The 13868-nt window shown below is 49.9% G+C and overlaps 1 protein-coding gene across 1 annotated transcript in view; it reads right to left on the reverse strand.

The window, feature by feature from the left end:
- Nucleotides 1-9023, reverse strand: part of TBX18 (T-box transcription factor 18) — a 90510-nt gene extending 81487 nt beyond the window's left edge. Inside the window, exons 1-2 of the mRNA XM_085611042.1 lie at nt 8084-9023; nt 3866-4028 (exon numbers count right to left, since the gene is read on the reverse strand). Coding sequence (XP_085467168.1) covers nt 3866-4028; nt 8084-8321 — 401 coding nt within the window. The 5' untranslated portion in view covers nt 8322-9023. The remainder of the gene's footprint in view (nt 1-3865; nt 4029-8083) is intronic.
- Nucleotides 9024-13868: the final 4845 nt, after the last annotated feature.

A 13868-nucleotide genomic window follows, 5' to 3' on the forward strand; every position in this document is an offset into this window, starting at 1 on the left:
TGTTCCAGTAATTGCAAGTAAGAGAAGAGGCCGCAGAGCGCATCAAACACACAACAGAGCCTCGGGCGCAGCCAAACACACGCCAGGTAACAGAGAGACGTCAACAACACAGCAGAGATCTAACCTAAGATGCCGTCAGACTGGATACATACTGTCACTCACCACACCACCAAGTGCTAAGTGCACCAAATATACCACACCGAGACAGGGGCAGAGACAGCAACGGAGATCTCTGCCAAACACACTACAGGGAGTTGGCAACAGAGAGCATTACATACCCAACAGGGAGAGAGAGAGAGACGTCTGCAGAGAGCAGCGAACACAGCAGATGAAATTGATTCCGTGGAGCAAGCAACCGACAGAGCGCATGGCTTTAACACCCTATACAACGAGCAGAGCGCACTAAATACACAGGGTACAGGTGGGCAATAAGAGCCTGAAATAAACTGCCGAACGCTGGTTGCCAAACAGCACAACTTCCAAACACCGAGAGACGCTGGACTCTTCCAAAATATCAATCCACATTTGTGCATACATTCAGGTGAAACCACCCTCCCGCCTACCTCGGCTGCCGCAGCTGCATCGGAGGCACATTAAGCGCCCCCTTCCCAGGGTGTGACCTCCTCACCCCGCGGTGGCTGCACCTTTTATTAAACTATGCTGCCAGTGATTGTGTGTATATGCCATGTGAGGGCATTATTAAGACCTAGAGCACTCTGCAGTATGTGAACAGCGAGGAATTCTTGAGGGGGCTGTGCCAGAGCGTGTGCCATCATTGTTAGCAGTCGATATCTCGGCGTCCCAGGTTTATTTTTAGACGCATGCTCACATGTACTCTCTTTAGAAAAGAAGGAATAAACAGCTATCCCGCTAGACATGGAATAGAAGAGTGCGCCCTGCGGTACTGAGCCATCGAAGCTGTTTGCACCCTCAGTTTCTGCTCACTGAAATTAAACGTACAAATATGGAGGCAGGCTCCAGATGCGGCCCGGTCTATGGACCTGGGCCCTGTGTTCAAACTATTCCGGGACAGCACGCACACTTTCTCCATTCTGCGTCAGCAGCTTGGGTATGATTAACATTAAATTTATTGGAAACAAGAAAATGGCGGCACTTCCTGCTGGTGCTGCAGAGTACATACACCGAACAAGGGCTCCTGCCGAAGATACTTGTTCGAGTCGTTCGTAAAAGGTGACATGTTCCTGCCACCTCCACGTATCCATTCTGGCCCCACTCATCACCACGCACATCCACGCTTGGAGCAGTGGTCAGCCTTTGTACCAATAAACTTTCTGCAAACGCAACCACGTGGCCGCCTTCAAACAACCCCCGATCTTTAATGGACACTGGGGTCGGAAACTCTCTCGCGGGTTGCTATATTACATTTCTTTTCAAAACACTGAACTGTGCCACGTGGTATTTTTGTCTTATCATTAAAATGAAATAACAAAGGCATACATATCACAGAAACTTTATACTAGAGCAAAATAGCGAAAAAATAGCAAGACCAGTTCCATCAATTTTCGATGCTTCTGCAATGTAGCATTAGCAAATTCTACTTCTAAACCTATTTCACATTTTCTGCCCGTTTCTTATTTTTTTTTAAAGGAAATAAAACTCGCTTTCTCCACTTTTCAAACTATATATATAGATAGGGTTTTGAAGAAAAATCAGTTTTCGAAGGTTTTTTTGCAAATTACACACTTAATATAACTGGGATATAATTTTCCGTCATTTTTTGAAAGTTCTTGATTGGGTGAATTAAAATAAATATATCTATCACTTGTTTAAATTATATTTTTAACAATATATCTTCATATTTATTTGCTTGGATTTTCCCTGCGCGAAACTATTTCTGTGAGATGGACTGAAGTAAATTGTTTCAGTTTCTTATATTAACCAGGGAACAAAAAGAGATTTGCACTGTTTTATTTGCATTTTCTTTTTTCTTCCCTTTTTGAACAAGTACAGCGTTTCTGTTAATTGGCCCACACAGGTACCACTATTTCAGAATCCCCGGGACAGAAAACTGGCCAATGAGAGCGCGGCCATTGGAAGAAATGTCACATTTTGTGAACACAATATGTTGGACGCCAATGAAAGTTGCCGCAGAGGGAGGAAACGAGAAGCATATGGATTCAATGAGGGTTTTTTTAAAAACAATCTATAGTACATTTAGTTCTTTGGTCCAATGCTGTTTTTTGACCCGGCGTGTCCATAGGAAATAAAAAACGCTCCTTTCAAGGGGAACACTGCGCCCATAGACGGGCATTTAATGAACAGGAAGCTGTGAAACGGCCACATGCCCCTGTCTGCACCCGTCTGAAATGAAAGGCCGGCCGGGCCATAAATCACGGTAGTTCGGTCCTCATTACTCGGGCAGCCTCGCAGGGCTCTTACCGCTGCTCTGGACTTGTCAGAGCGGCCTCCCCCTGGGCACCCAGTGCAGCGGCGGCTGCTGTGATCCTGCGCACATCACTGGACATGTAGGAGAAAAGTGTGCGTCGATCACCGCTTGCGTCGCTGTGCTCTGTTTGCCTGAGTCAGGTTGTGTATGTGTGAGATTGTGTGTATGTCAGATTTGTGATTGAAATTGCGTCAAGTTATTTATGTGTGTGTGTGAGAGAGAAAGAGGAATCAGCGAATGTCAAATAGGCCTGTGCTCGTGCATGCGCACAGCTTGCAGTCGCACGCCATCTCAGAGCCTTCTTCCAGCCTCCCCTGGGCCCTTAGTGCCCACACACAATCACACACAACCTGACGTATTGGGTACGTCAGGTTGTGTGTGATTGTGTGCGGGCACTAAGGGCCCAGGGGAGGCTGGCGGAAGGGAGGCCCTGAGATAGCGTGCGACTGCAAGCTGTGCGCATGCACGAGGACAGGCCTATTTCACATGCGCTAAATTCCCCTATCACAACACAGCGCTTTCATCCATGGGCACCCCTACAAGGGCGTCTGCACTGCTTCTAGGAGCTGCTGTGTGGCGAAGTGATTGAAGCAGCGCGTGCGCCCTTAGCAAAAATCCAGATTTCACATCGGCGCCGCTGGTGCGCGCCCTCCTCGTCTTGAAATGTGCACATTCTTGTAAATCACGAACTGCACCGGGTGTGACCTGAGTGAGTTGTGCAGGGGTATGTGCAGGTATGACCTTCATCCTCAGGGTCATTTACAGGGCACGACCGGGCCAAGAAGCATTAACAGCCAACCTACCATAAGTACTCACCACTTCGCCATAATACTGAGGTGCGTGGTGGGGGGGAGCGGGGCAAAGGGCTCCGCCTCAAGGGAAAGTGCGAAGACCACCTTTGCTCTATGGGGGCTTCAAACACGACCTTCCCTCCACGTCCATTATCCCCTTCTTCCTGTGTAACTACCCTGCACAAAACAACGCTCGACTGGATTTCATAGCACAAAAAACGGGTGCAAATGCCCCTCTTGAACACAGATGTTAGCGCAGATGTTAGAGCTCGATTCCATTGCAGTTTCCCAATACGTTGTCCTTCCCAGTTGCATATTGTTCCCACCTTTATTCAATGGTGTCATGCGATTTAGCGCTAGCAGGAACTTTAACCGAAGAGACAGTCGTACTACCACAAAAGGCCTGCCTGGCTGACTTTTCCAGTATGGTTTGTATTTCTCCAGCGGTGTATGCGCATGGTGTTTCATACTTGGCCTGCTGTTGTTGCCATCTTTAAAAGCTGTGGTAGCTTGCGCTGCACCCTAGATTCCGCGATTTCAGAGGCATGTGGTGTGATGCTGTGGTGAATGCTGTGTGTGCCCTGTGTTCGCGGCTGCGCTATTCTTGCGCCTGGCGGTGCTTGCGCCCGGCTGTGGCTCCTGCCACCGCAGCCTCTCGCTCACTCACCTGCCGGCCTTGGTGATGATCATCTCGGTGCCGATCTCGTGGAAGCGCTTCCAGAGCTCCGCGCCCTGCAGGTCCACTCGTGCCAGCAGCGCCTGCGGGGGCGGCGGGGGCAGCAGAGGTCCGGGGTCGGCGGAGTCAGATACGGGTCCATCCTCGGAGCCGGCTGAAAGCAGAGGGGACATGGGTTAGCGGGCTGAAGCAGCGCCCCAGGCACTGGAAGCAAGGGGCTGCACCGTCCAGTGCCACACACAGCCTCACACTTACACACCTTCTCTTCTGGACTATCATGTAACGCCTTGCAGAAATACCACTCTACTTCTAGGAGCGTGCCCCGCAAGAGCCCTGCTGCCAGCATCGTGCCTGCATTGGGAGGGAGGGGGGCAAGCCAAACCGAGACCCATTTTGTGTAATTCAAATTTAATCACAGCTATAGTGAGGAATTACGTAGACTCCCAGTGGCGTTGCAACAAGGCAGTGTGCCCTAATGCAGGCATGCAAAATGTCCCCTTAGTCCGCAGGCAGGAAGCAAAAGACAGCTTTATTGTGGTGCAGTGCACCCAATGACGCCCTGGTCCTAGTGGCACTGCACTTGCTGCACTAATTACACTTTGGACGAGATTATACACTTTGCTCTAAAAAGAGGCTGCACATTAAGCACTGTATTTATTTCTGAATTGGCCGTCAACAGACTGGACAACCCAGATTCTAGGCACCAAACATCCACTTGTATTACGACAACCGTAGATCAAACAATAAATTACCGAGCGCGGACTCTATAGACGTTTGTACATCCTGTACTATAGTGCACAATCCGCAGGCACACTCCTTTTCCATTGGTACAAAACGCTGTGTAATTTACATTGAAAAATCCGAGAACACACCAATCTCTTCACTCTCCTGCTCGTTGGAACCACCCACTTCGAAGTGAATCGCTTCGAAATCCCTCACTTCCAAATCAGTGACTTAGAAATAGAGAAGCACGAGGGCCGTGTGAGTTTTTTCGTTGAATATGATGTCCCCTGAGATTTAGAACTTTAAGTTGTATATAGCCACATTAAAAGGGAGAGGGGAAATAGTTATTCTTGACCAATCATTTAATAACAGCAGCGAGAAATGCTGTTACATATTCATTGGCTGCCCAGATAGGAATCCATAGAGCAGCGAATTTACTTTCACTTTCGCTTCCGGAACCACAGTAACAGAGACGAGTACAGCCTTGTTCCACGTCTTTTCTCCTTATTCCGAAATGTACACGATACGTCCATTCAACGTTTGTAAATGAACAGTCAGCAGGCCTACTCAGTAACAAAATATTGTAAATAGTTAAATCAATAGGTGACATGTTTTCAATTTTTTTTCAAGAATATCTTTTATTAGAAAGTCGTGGCCAAATGTGGCCAGTGGTAGTGGTTTTTAGCGAAAACTCATTTTATAGTTGCGCGTCCGCAGCCAGAGGAGACTTGTGAAAGGCTGGCCGAAACACGTTCGCAGGTGACAACAAGGTGTCAACCATCTCTGGCGCGCTGCCCGCAGTGCCTGTGTCCGCGCAACACTCCGATATTAAAGACAGCGCCGCGCCCCCGGCTGTCTCCTAACACAGAGACCATTTATTCAGTCACTTTCTGCTGTGGGAAACAAGGGACAGGCACCAGAGCTCCGGTACTAGAGACAAAGTCATTCTTTAATGAGTGTCTATAGGAGCCAGCACACCCTGGGAAATTAAAGCGCAACCTCCCCGCCTGCCAACAGCCAAGGGGTGCCTGCAGGTACGGGTACATGCATGTGTGCCACATGTGCGAGGTACACGAAGCGCCGCTTTCTCTGTGAGAGGGCACACACAGATGCACCACAGAACTTAAAGTTAGAGGAGGCACAGGCCCCCAGCCTCGTTGGGACGGTGCCAGCGGCCAAGTACAGGGGCCTGCAGCCTCACCCGTGCTGGGGAGCCGAGGAGTGACCACCCCGATAGCTACGGAAGGGACATGCCCCTTGGACCCACTGCGAAGGAGGCACGGTGTGCACAAAAGTGACCCCCTGTCCTGTAAGAGCCAGCGTCGTCGAAATGTCCGAGGGAAGGTGGGGACACATCGGCAAAAGGCTACACCTGTATGATACGGGAGGTCCGCACAGGCCAACGCTACCATGAATGCGAGTGTGAGAAGCGCTCCAAGCATGCGTCACATCAGAGGCGCAACTAGAGCCAAATTTCGGGGGGCAGGGGGGGGGCTAAGAATTTTTTTTGGGGGGGGCTGAATCATTAAGCAATATGCAGAGTGGAGCTGATTTGGGGGGGGGGGGTGGATCTTTAAGCAATAGGCAGAGTGGAGCTGCCGGGGCTCTTAGAAGGGGTGAAACAACTGCAAGGCCTCATTAACATGCAAGTGGTCTTTTAAAGACCTGTGAAGTGCTCGGGTGCCTGCGTCACATACACATACCGTAAAAGCCCCCACTGCCCAGAGGTTCCAACGGGACTACAGGAGCGCACACAACCTGTCTGGGCCGGGCCATGACTGCCCCAAGACTCAGAAAACTGAACCGACACCTGCACACACAATTAGCAGACATTTTATATACATGTGCGGTGCCTTTCCTCTGGATTTATGACACTTCTGACATTTTCGAACTATTAATACTCTTGACTGGAACAACGCTTTAAAAATAGCAATTCGCCACAAACCGGAGCGCCGTGGGGGACATTAGCACGCTGGAGCCTAGAAGCCTGCCGCTGGAGGCTGCAGCCTCTGATCTGTGGCTGTCAGTGCGCGCGTGCACATTCACACACCTTCTACTGACCCACACAGCGGCGCCCCATGCTCTCCTTCATGCACACGTGTGCATTAACACTACGGGGTACACATAACAATCTATCAGCGTATCCATCCAATACAAGTGTGAGTCCGGCTTCGGCTCCTTAGGAGTTACTGTTGAACACGGGCTGTAAGCTTATAGTAATTCTTAAAGGCCCTTGCTCCAGGGGTGTGCTCTGAGGTCAGCCAGGCCCTGCCTCAGGAGCCAAGGGTCAGTGTGATTGTAGCCTTCTCAGCTTTGTCTCAAGGCTTAAGGTGGTATGTGCTACAAGGTACAGATTGGTCCTGTTTCTAAGGCCCCATGCTTCCAGGTTACGTGTGTTTTATGCTCTCTAAATGTTCTGTCTCAGGGGTCAGGTGTCATATGTACTATATGCTACAAGTTGCTCCTAGCCATCTGAGCTGTGACCCACACCCACAGACTACGCAAGACATCTAGGGATCACTCTATATGACAAGCTTGACATGAGGGCTCAAGTCAACACAGTGTGCACCTCCTGCTTCCACATCCTACCATACAGCAGAAGATGTTCCAGTGGCTGCCTCAGAACCCCAGACGGACTGTCAGGCAAGCACCCATCTCCAGCAGACTGGACTGTGGCAACACTCTCTATGCCGTAATCTCCAAACAACTTCTACACAGACTCCAGCCATCCAGAACGCAGCCACAAGACCCCTACTCAACATCCCAGCCGTACCCTCGCAGGAAGCTTCACTGGTTCCCCATTCACAAGTGTTGTCAATTCAAACTTCTCGTGCATGCTCATAAAGCACTACACAAAACAGGACTAGAATATCTGAACAGCTGCATACACTTTCACCAACACACTAGACACCTATGCCCTACCTCACCCACAAAAGCTGGGACCACACACATACACACTTTGCCCGAGTGCCTGGCTATCCTCTTGACTGATTAGTGTGTTATACAAATCAACATAACATAGAGACAGTGATTCATTTTGGGGGTGTTTTCTGGTGTTGGGCACCAGCACTTAATTCGTAACACCTGCACTCTTCTATGACAGTCCACTATATGGTGGAGCTGTCTGCCTATTTCAAAAAGAACACATTTTCTAGCAAGGTAATATAAACTAAAAATTATTAGCAACATGTCCAGTCCAGGTCACTGACAGCACTGGCAGGAGCAGTGGGTGTTGCAAGCTGCAGTGACCTCTAAGTGTTACCTTTGGCCCTGGTACTCCTATTTCTACAAATTAAGCACTACATAAAGGGATAATATAAAGGGCCCTTGCTTCAGGGGTTACTGTTTTTTGAGGTTTTCGTGGCTGTCGCTGGTCAGTGATGTATAGCGGGACACTGGCCTATGCTTCATGACTAAGTGCGTCTGCAGGTCACTCGGGCCCACCCTGATGAAGGAACGCATGCTTTAGAGATACAAGAATCTTACGGGAGGGTGCACTCGGTGGGGTCCCGCTCCTCTCCACCTCGGGCGCTACAGAGCCACAGGTTTGCGTCTTGTCCTCGGCTGCGGCCTCAGGTCGCTGGTCCCCGTTCTCGGTCTCCTCCCGTCGGCGCTTCCTCCGCTGCTGCTTCTCGGCTCCGATCAGCGCCTCCACCGAGAAGGCGTGCGCCTTGATGCTCATGGTGCAGCCCCCTGTGGCTGCCGGCCGCCGCTTCTCCGCCATAGAAGCCCTGCCTTGGGAGTGCTCGGAGGACTATGGCGCACGTCACTGGGCAAGCCCGGTACACTCCAAGGGCCTCAGAGCCCAGACCCTGCACACTCTAGAGGCAGAGGTGCAAACTGTGCTCTGTGGGGATCTCGCTGGGACACTAGGTGTGCACATTCAAGGGATGCCAGCCCGGGCCCCCCTGCGGCCTTAGCTCAGACCCTCATCCGAACACACTCCGTAGCCCGGTGTAACTCCTGCACTTCGAAGGGAACCACGGGCCTCGCCGTGACTGGCAACCGGCAGTGCGCTCTCCCACACCCCCCAAGAGCACCTGCTCCTGGTGAGATGCCGGCACACACTTCCGCACGCCTTCCCCGGACAACCTCGCCAAGGACGACCACCAGTCCTTAACTTTTTATGAAAACGTAAAGCTTCCAACTACAAGTTACTCCTACTCCCTCAGCCCGGCCGTCCCAGGGTGAGCTGGGGGTTCGCTGTGTCCTGTCGTTCACCTAAGTCTCCCCGTCTCAGCCTGAGACCCGGCTTCCTTGCTACCTCGCCTGCACCCCGAGTTCCAGGACATCGACTCCAGCCTCCCTGTGCACCTCCGTCCTGCCGCCGGGCTCCAGTGGGCGCTGTTGCGGTGCCTTCCTCGGCCGGGCTGGGTGTCCGGGCTGCTAGGCAAACTCTTCGCTCAGCTTCTCTCGGCCCTCCACCCCCAGCACCGCCCGCCCTGCAGATACAGTAATAGCACGGGGGCGGGGCACTCCGACACTGCCAATCACCCGCCCGCAGCCAATCAAAACCCGGCACTGGACCCCTCTGTGTGCTGCGCTAAGGAGGGTACCACGGCCATGGGGCACAAATGCCAGGGGCAGACCATGCCCCACCCAGTGCTGGGCGTGGTCATGGGCTCAAGTGCAAGCTGATCACGCGCCTCCCTGAAGTTGTATTATGCATCAAGACCGAATGTATAGGTTAATGGTCGCAGGCGCTTTATAAATAAGAAATGTAGCGCAGTAACGCCTCTCTACCGCCCCCCCCCCCTGCTTCACGTGCCTTTGAACGTGATTAAAATTCAGCGGAAATGGAACGCGAAACTTGGTACCTTGTTACAGTTCTGTTCTTCGAATTAAAAATAGTGCGTGCTTGCAAGATATAGTAACATATAGAGGGGGAAGGAATAGTAGGAAAGCAAAGAATAGAATGCATTGTATTATATCATTTATACAGCACTTGCTGTCTTTATATTGGACTCCAGAGCGCGTCCCCACTCGACTAACGCGTTGGGTGGTGAGGGGCTGTGAAAGGCCACCCTGGGACTGTTTTCTCAGGAGCCCTTGAAAGATGGAGGGACAGCTATTCTGCGGCACTCTTTTCAGAGACTGGACAGCATCAAACACAAACATATCATCATGTTAAATGTTTCCTTCCATGTTCCATGTGGGTAATGATCCTTCTAAACAGTGCTGCACTGGGAGTCTGTGTTGCACCCGAAGACAGCAGGCCGCACCCACGAGCTTCTATGCCGCCTTCACCTATGGCCATGTTTTTAATTTGTAGATCACACGACCAGGGTCAGGACCTCATGAGGGGGTGATTGAGAGAATGGTATAGTGCTGGGAGCAGAAAACACCATCTCTGGGCGCTGAATTGATTGTGTTATAAATATGGCAATTATTTAAAAGTCCGAAATAATTGCAGTATGTTTTAAGCGACCCATTGCACACGTAATACAAAGTCACCGTGACAATTTCATAAACAAATTCACGCATGCACACGCAGAAACTGTGTGCGGATATGTGTGTCTTCTACTCTAAAAGTGTCTGTCTCATAAGTGCAGCCCCGTACCCCATGTACATGCACACATATGTTCTGTCGGTGGTTGTGTGCGCCTGGCCACACGCCACCCAAGTTATTAGTGTAACACTCGATCGACGGCGGGCACTTGTGCAATCACAGAGAGATATTTCCAGGTACTTTTGTAGGTATCACTCGGAAACAATGTTTGCAGTTTTTACGATTTCGAATTGTGTTAGGGCACTTTTAATCCGAGCTGCCTCACTCACTCAATTGTGGGACTTCACTGGGGCAGCGGCTGAACATGACGCTGTTGCTGGGGCACCTTAAACTGCTGCGAGAGAAAAGGGGTTCCCATATGTGTAAAATAATTTGCTCTGTTTCCCTAGATCGCTCACGCATAACATCGGAATACAAACGCTCTTAAAACGATTTGTTCAACGTCTTTTTTCACATTTCTTCAGAGTTTAAAGGAAGCCTCGCCCTGAAAGTGTTTGCTTCATCATTTCTATACCTTATCGTCTCTGAGATGGCTGGAGGAATCGAAATAAACGGACCCTCCTTCGCTGGTGCAGCGCCACCATCTTTCTGGTCCTTTACACCGGCTATTCGTAATTTTTCCTACGAGGCGCTTTACGCGAGGCTTCTAAGGCGCTATGGATGGGCGGCTTCGGTGAAGGTCCATTTGTCACCAGGTACTAATACTCACTTACCTTCACCGTCCCAGGTGCAGAGACACACAGGCGCCGTATACACACCTTCCCTGAACTCCTGGGTCACAACGTTGTGACTCCATCGCTACAGAATGCTCGGACAGCCTTCATCAGCAACATTTGTTTTCATTCTTTTTTTGTAAACACAATTTAATTTCTATGTTATTTCGTATAAATATTTCGTTTGTAATCCTCCAGCCCAGGTGTGTTGCAGCCAGGGTGTGGGAGATGCACGTAAATTGCCAACATTATTCACATCACAGTGTATGAACAAGTGTCTCAATGGAAAGCAACAGCAACATGACAATAATACTACAGAAAAATACAATACTGCCATTACTACTGCCCCTGCTACTAATATGAGTAATAACAATAACGAACAGTAACAAAGTTACGAAGACTACAATTATTCATCATTTTCTTGTATCGGCTGTGTTGCCTCTGCGCTTCAGACCTGCGCTGGTGAGTGCGTGCAGCGCGGTGGAACTCTTAAAAAAAATGAAATCACAAAACTGTATTTCTGAAATAAGCAAGTTCAAGTCTCAGTCGGCGAATGCACTGCTGTACATTTTTGAAATGACGGATTTTTATTCCCACTTACCACAGAAAGCTGCGCCTAAAACCGCTTTGCCTAAAAGACACTGAGTTCTGTGTTTGATTAGGGTATTAACCTTTTGTACGTTGATATATACCATTGTTAAAAAAAAGCCTTTATTTTACTAAGTTAAATAACATCGCATGGACATTTAAATAAAAAATAGGATTCCATTCAATCGCCGCGCCCGTCCATTCATTTATCTACATCCATCCTTCCACCTATATGGCACTACCCCCCCCACCATGCACAGTCCCCCTCTCATGCCCACTGTCCTCCCCCATGCCTGTACCCTTCCGTACTGCCTGTCCTCGTCGTGTCTCTCCGGCAGTCACAGACAGTGCCCAGGGACCGTCATGGCCTGGAGGGTGCGGCGCGAGGGCACGCTCGTGGGCATGCTCCTGTGACTGCAGGTGCTGGCACCAGGGTTGTCAGCCAGGTCGCCGGGTCCTCAGGGGTGCGAGTGGGTGTTCAGGAGCTTCCAGTGTAGGGACTAGGGTTTGAGGGCCACTGGCCCGCTCTGCCTCCAGAGGTCTGGCGGTTATGTGAGGCGCTATGTAGACGAACACGCACAGTTACACACGTTGTGCACTACTCTGTGAAAGTGTGCGTGTCTGGGTGAACATGTCGGCGTGCTCGTGAGTGTGTGCTAGTGGACATGGCGTGTGGTTTAAATTAGATGTGCTGTAAAGATTTTCGTCTTCCTCTTTTGTATACGTGTTTCCATCAGCATCTGAGTAAAAAAAAAATGGTATGCATCAGTATTACTGCGTGTTATTGTCTAGGTCTTGATATTGTTACGTGTGTGTGTTTCGTTCTGTGTGTGTATATATCTGCATGTGTGTGTGTGTGTGGGGGGGGGGGGGTTGGGGGGGAGGTGTACGTTCCAGTTTGTGTGGACTTTGGAAGTGAATATGAAGCTGTGTGTCTTTTGTCCTCCAGAGAGAAGGTTAGATGGTTTACCAAAGAGAGATTTGCATTATTCGTGAAATGTCCTGGGCAGACGCGAGCCCAATAGATAACCGTACAGAACACGATCCCCGTGAATATGTGCCTGCAGCTGCTCTTTCAAACCAGGACCATTTCATGGATCGTACTCTTAAGTCAGGGATAGTTATTGATTTGGTACAGTGTATAATTAATTATTACCGATGCAGTAATCCGCATGCATCCGTGAAACACCTCACAAATTGCATGTGCCTTTAAACAGCGGCTGGGAGTGGCCGTGTGCTTCACATGCAGCGCCTCGAAGGAGCTGTCGACTACACACAGAGCGCCAAGAAGCAGGTGTGAGCTTCTCATGCAGCGCCTCGGAGGTGCTTTGAGTTTCACATGCACCAGGTGGGAGGTGCCGTGAGCTGAACGCAGCGCCTGGAAGGTGCCGTGAATTTCTCGTACTATCAGGCCAGGCAGGAGACGCAGCGACGCTTGAGACTGGTATCACGCGTGACGCTGTTAATGTCGTGCACACATTTTCACAGGCCTCGAGCTGGCCCTCCAGACGACCCCCTACGCTCATAACCACGGTGGCGAGAGAGATGGTGCACCTCCTCCCGGACAGGCCTACAGCCACTGCCACATCCCTGGAGACCCAGATCACACGCGGGGCTTCCACATATGCGGCACAGCACCATTAGAACCACGCAGGCCTCACCTGGAGGAGGGCGCTACACACTGCACGTGCTTTCACACCGGCAGTGGGATTCTGGGTGCACGGTATGTATCCATTCGAGCACTCCCAGTTCTTTCACGTTCATGGGCTGATATACCGCCCATAACGAACGTGCCTGCGGAAACCGATGATATTGTCAGATACTCCCAATATAATGTCGCGCATCTCCTTAGTACAGCCTCGCAGATCCATCTTTTGGTTGACACTTAAAATAGATTTAATGTCACCTCATTTTATATACTCATCACCACACTATGCTGTGCACATATATTTGTATTCCTCGATGAAACCGCGCAACTGTCTCATCATCTTTAGCGAAAGGCCTGCTTTTCCAGCGCGTTTGTGGTCGAGAGTCTAACGGACGAGCAGAATTCGTCCTAATATTTGAAACATATCTCAAAATATGAGAACCTACAATATTTGCAAATGTCTACGAGAGGAAGAAGTAAAATTCGCCGAGCAGACGAGAGCGAAAATCATCTGAATGTTTCCTCGGTAAATGCCAAAATGAATAGCAAAGTGCATCAAAGTGTTGCCACTGTATTTATTGCCAACGACCAGAGACGTTTTAAGGCACTGGCAATTGCCGAGAGACGCACCTTTCAAGAGGCCTCTGAGAAACTGAATCTCCTTTTTATTTGACCTCTGCCTACTCTATTTGAAATGAAATGAAATGAAATGAAATTGTTATTTATACAGCGCGCGGATACTCACAAAGAGGCGCTACTCCCTAAGACTGATTTCTCTATCTAAACCCCTCTCCCTACCTCTAACTGAATCTA

The sequence above is a fragment of the Triturus cristatus genome, chromosome 6, assembly GCF_964204655.1.
Source record: "Triturus cristatus chromosome 6, aTriCri1.1, whole genome shotgun sequence".
NCBI lineage: Eukaryota > Metazoa > Chordata > Amphibia > Caudata > Salamandridae > Triturus > Triturus cristatus.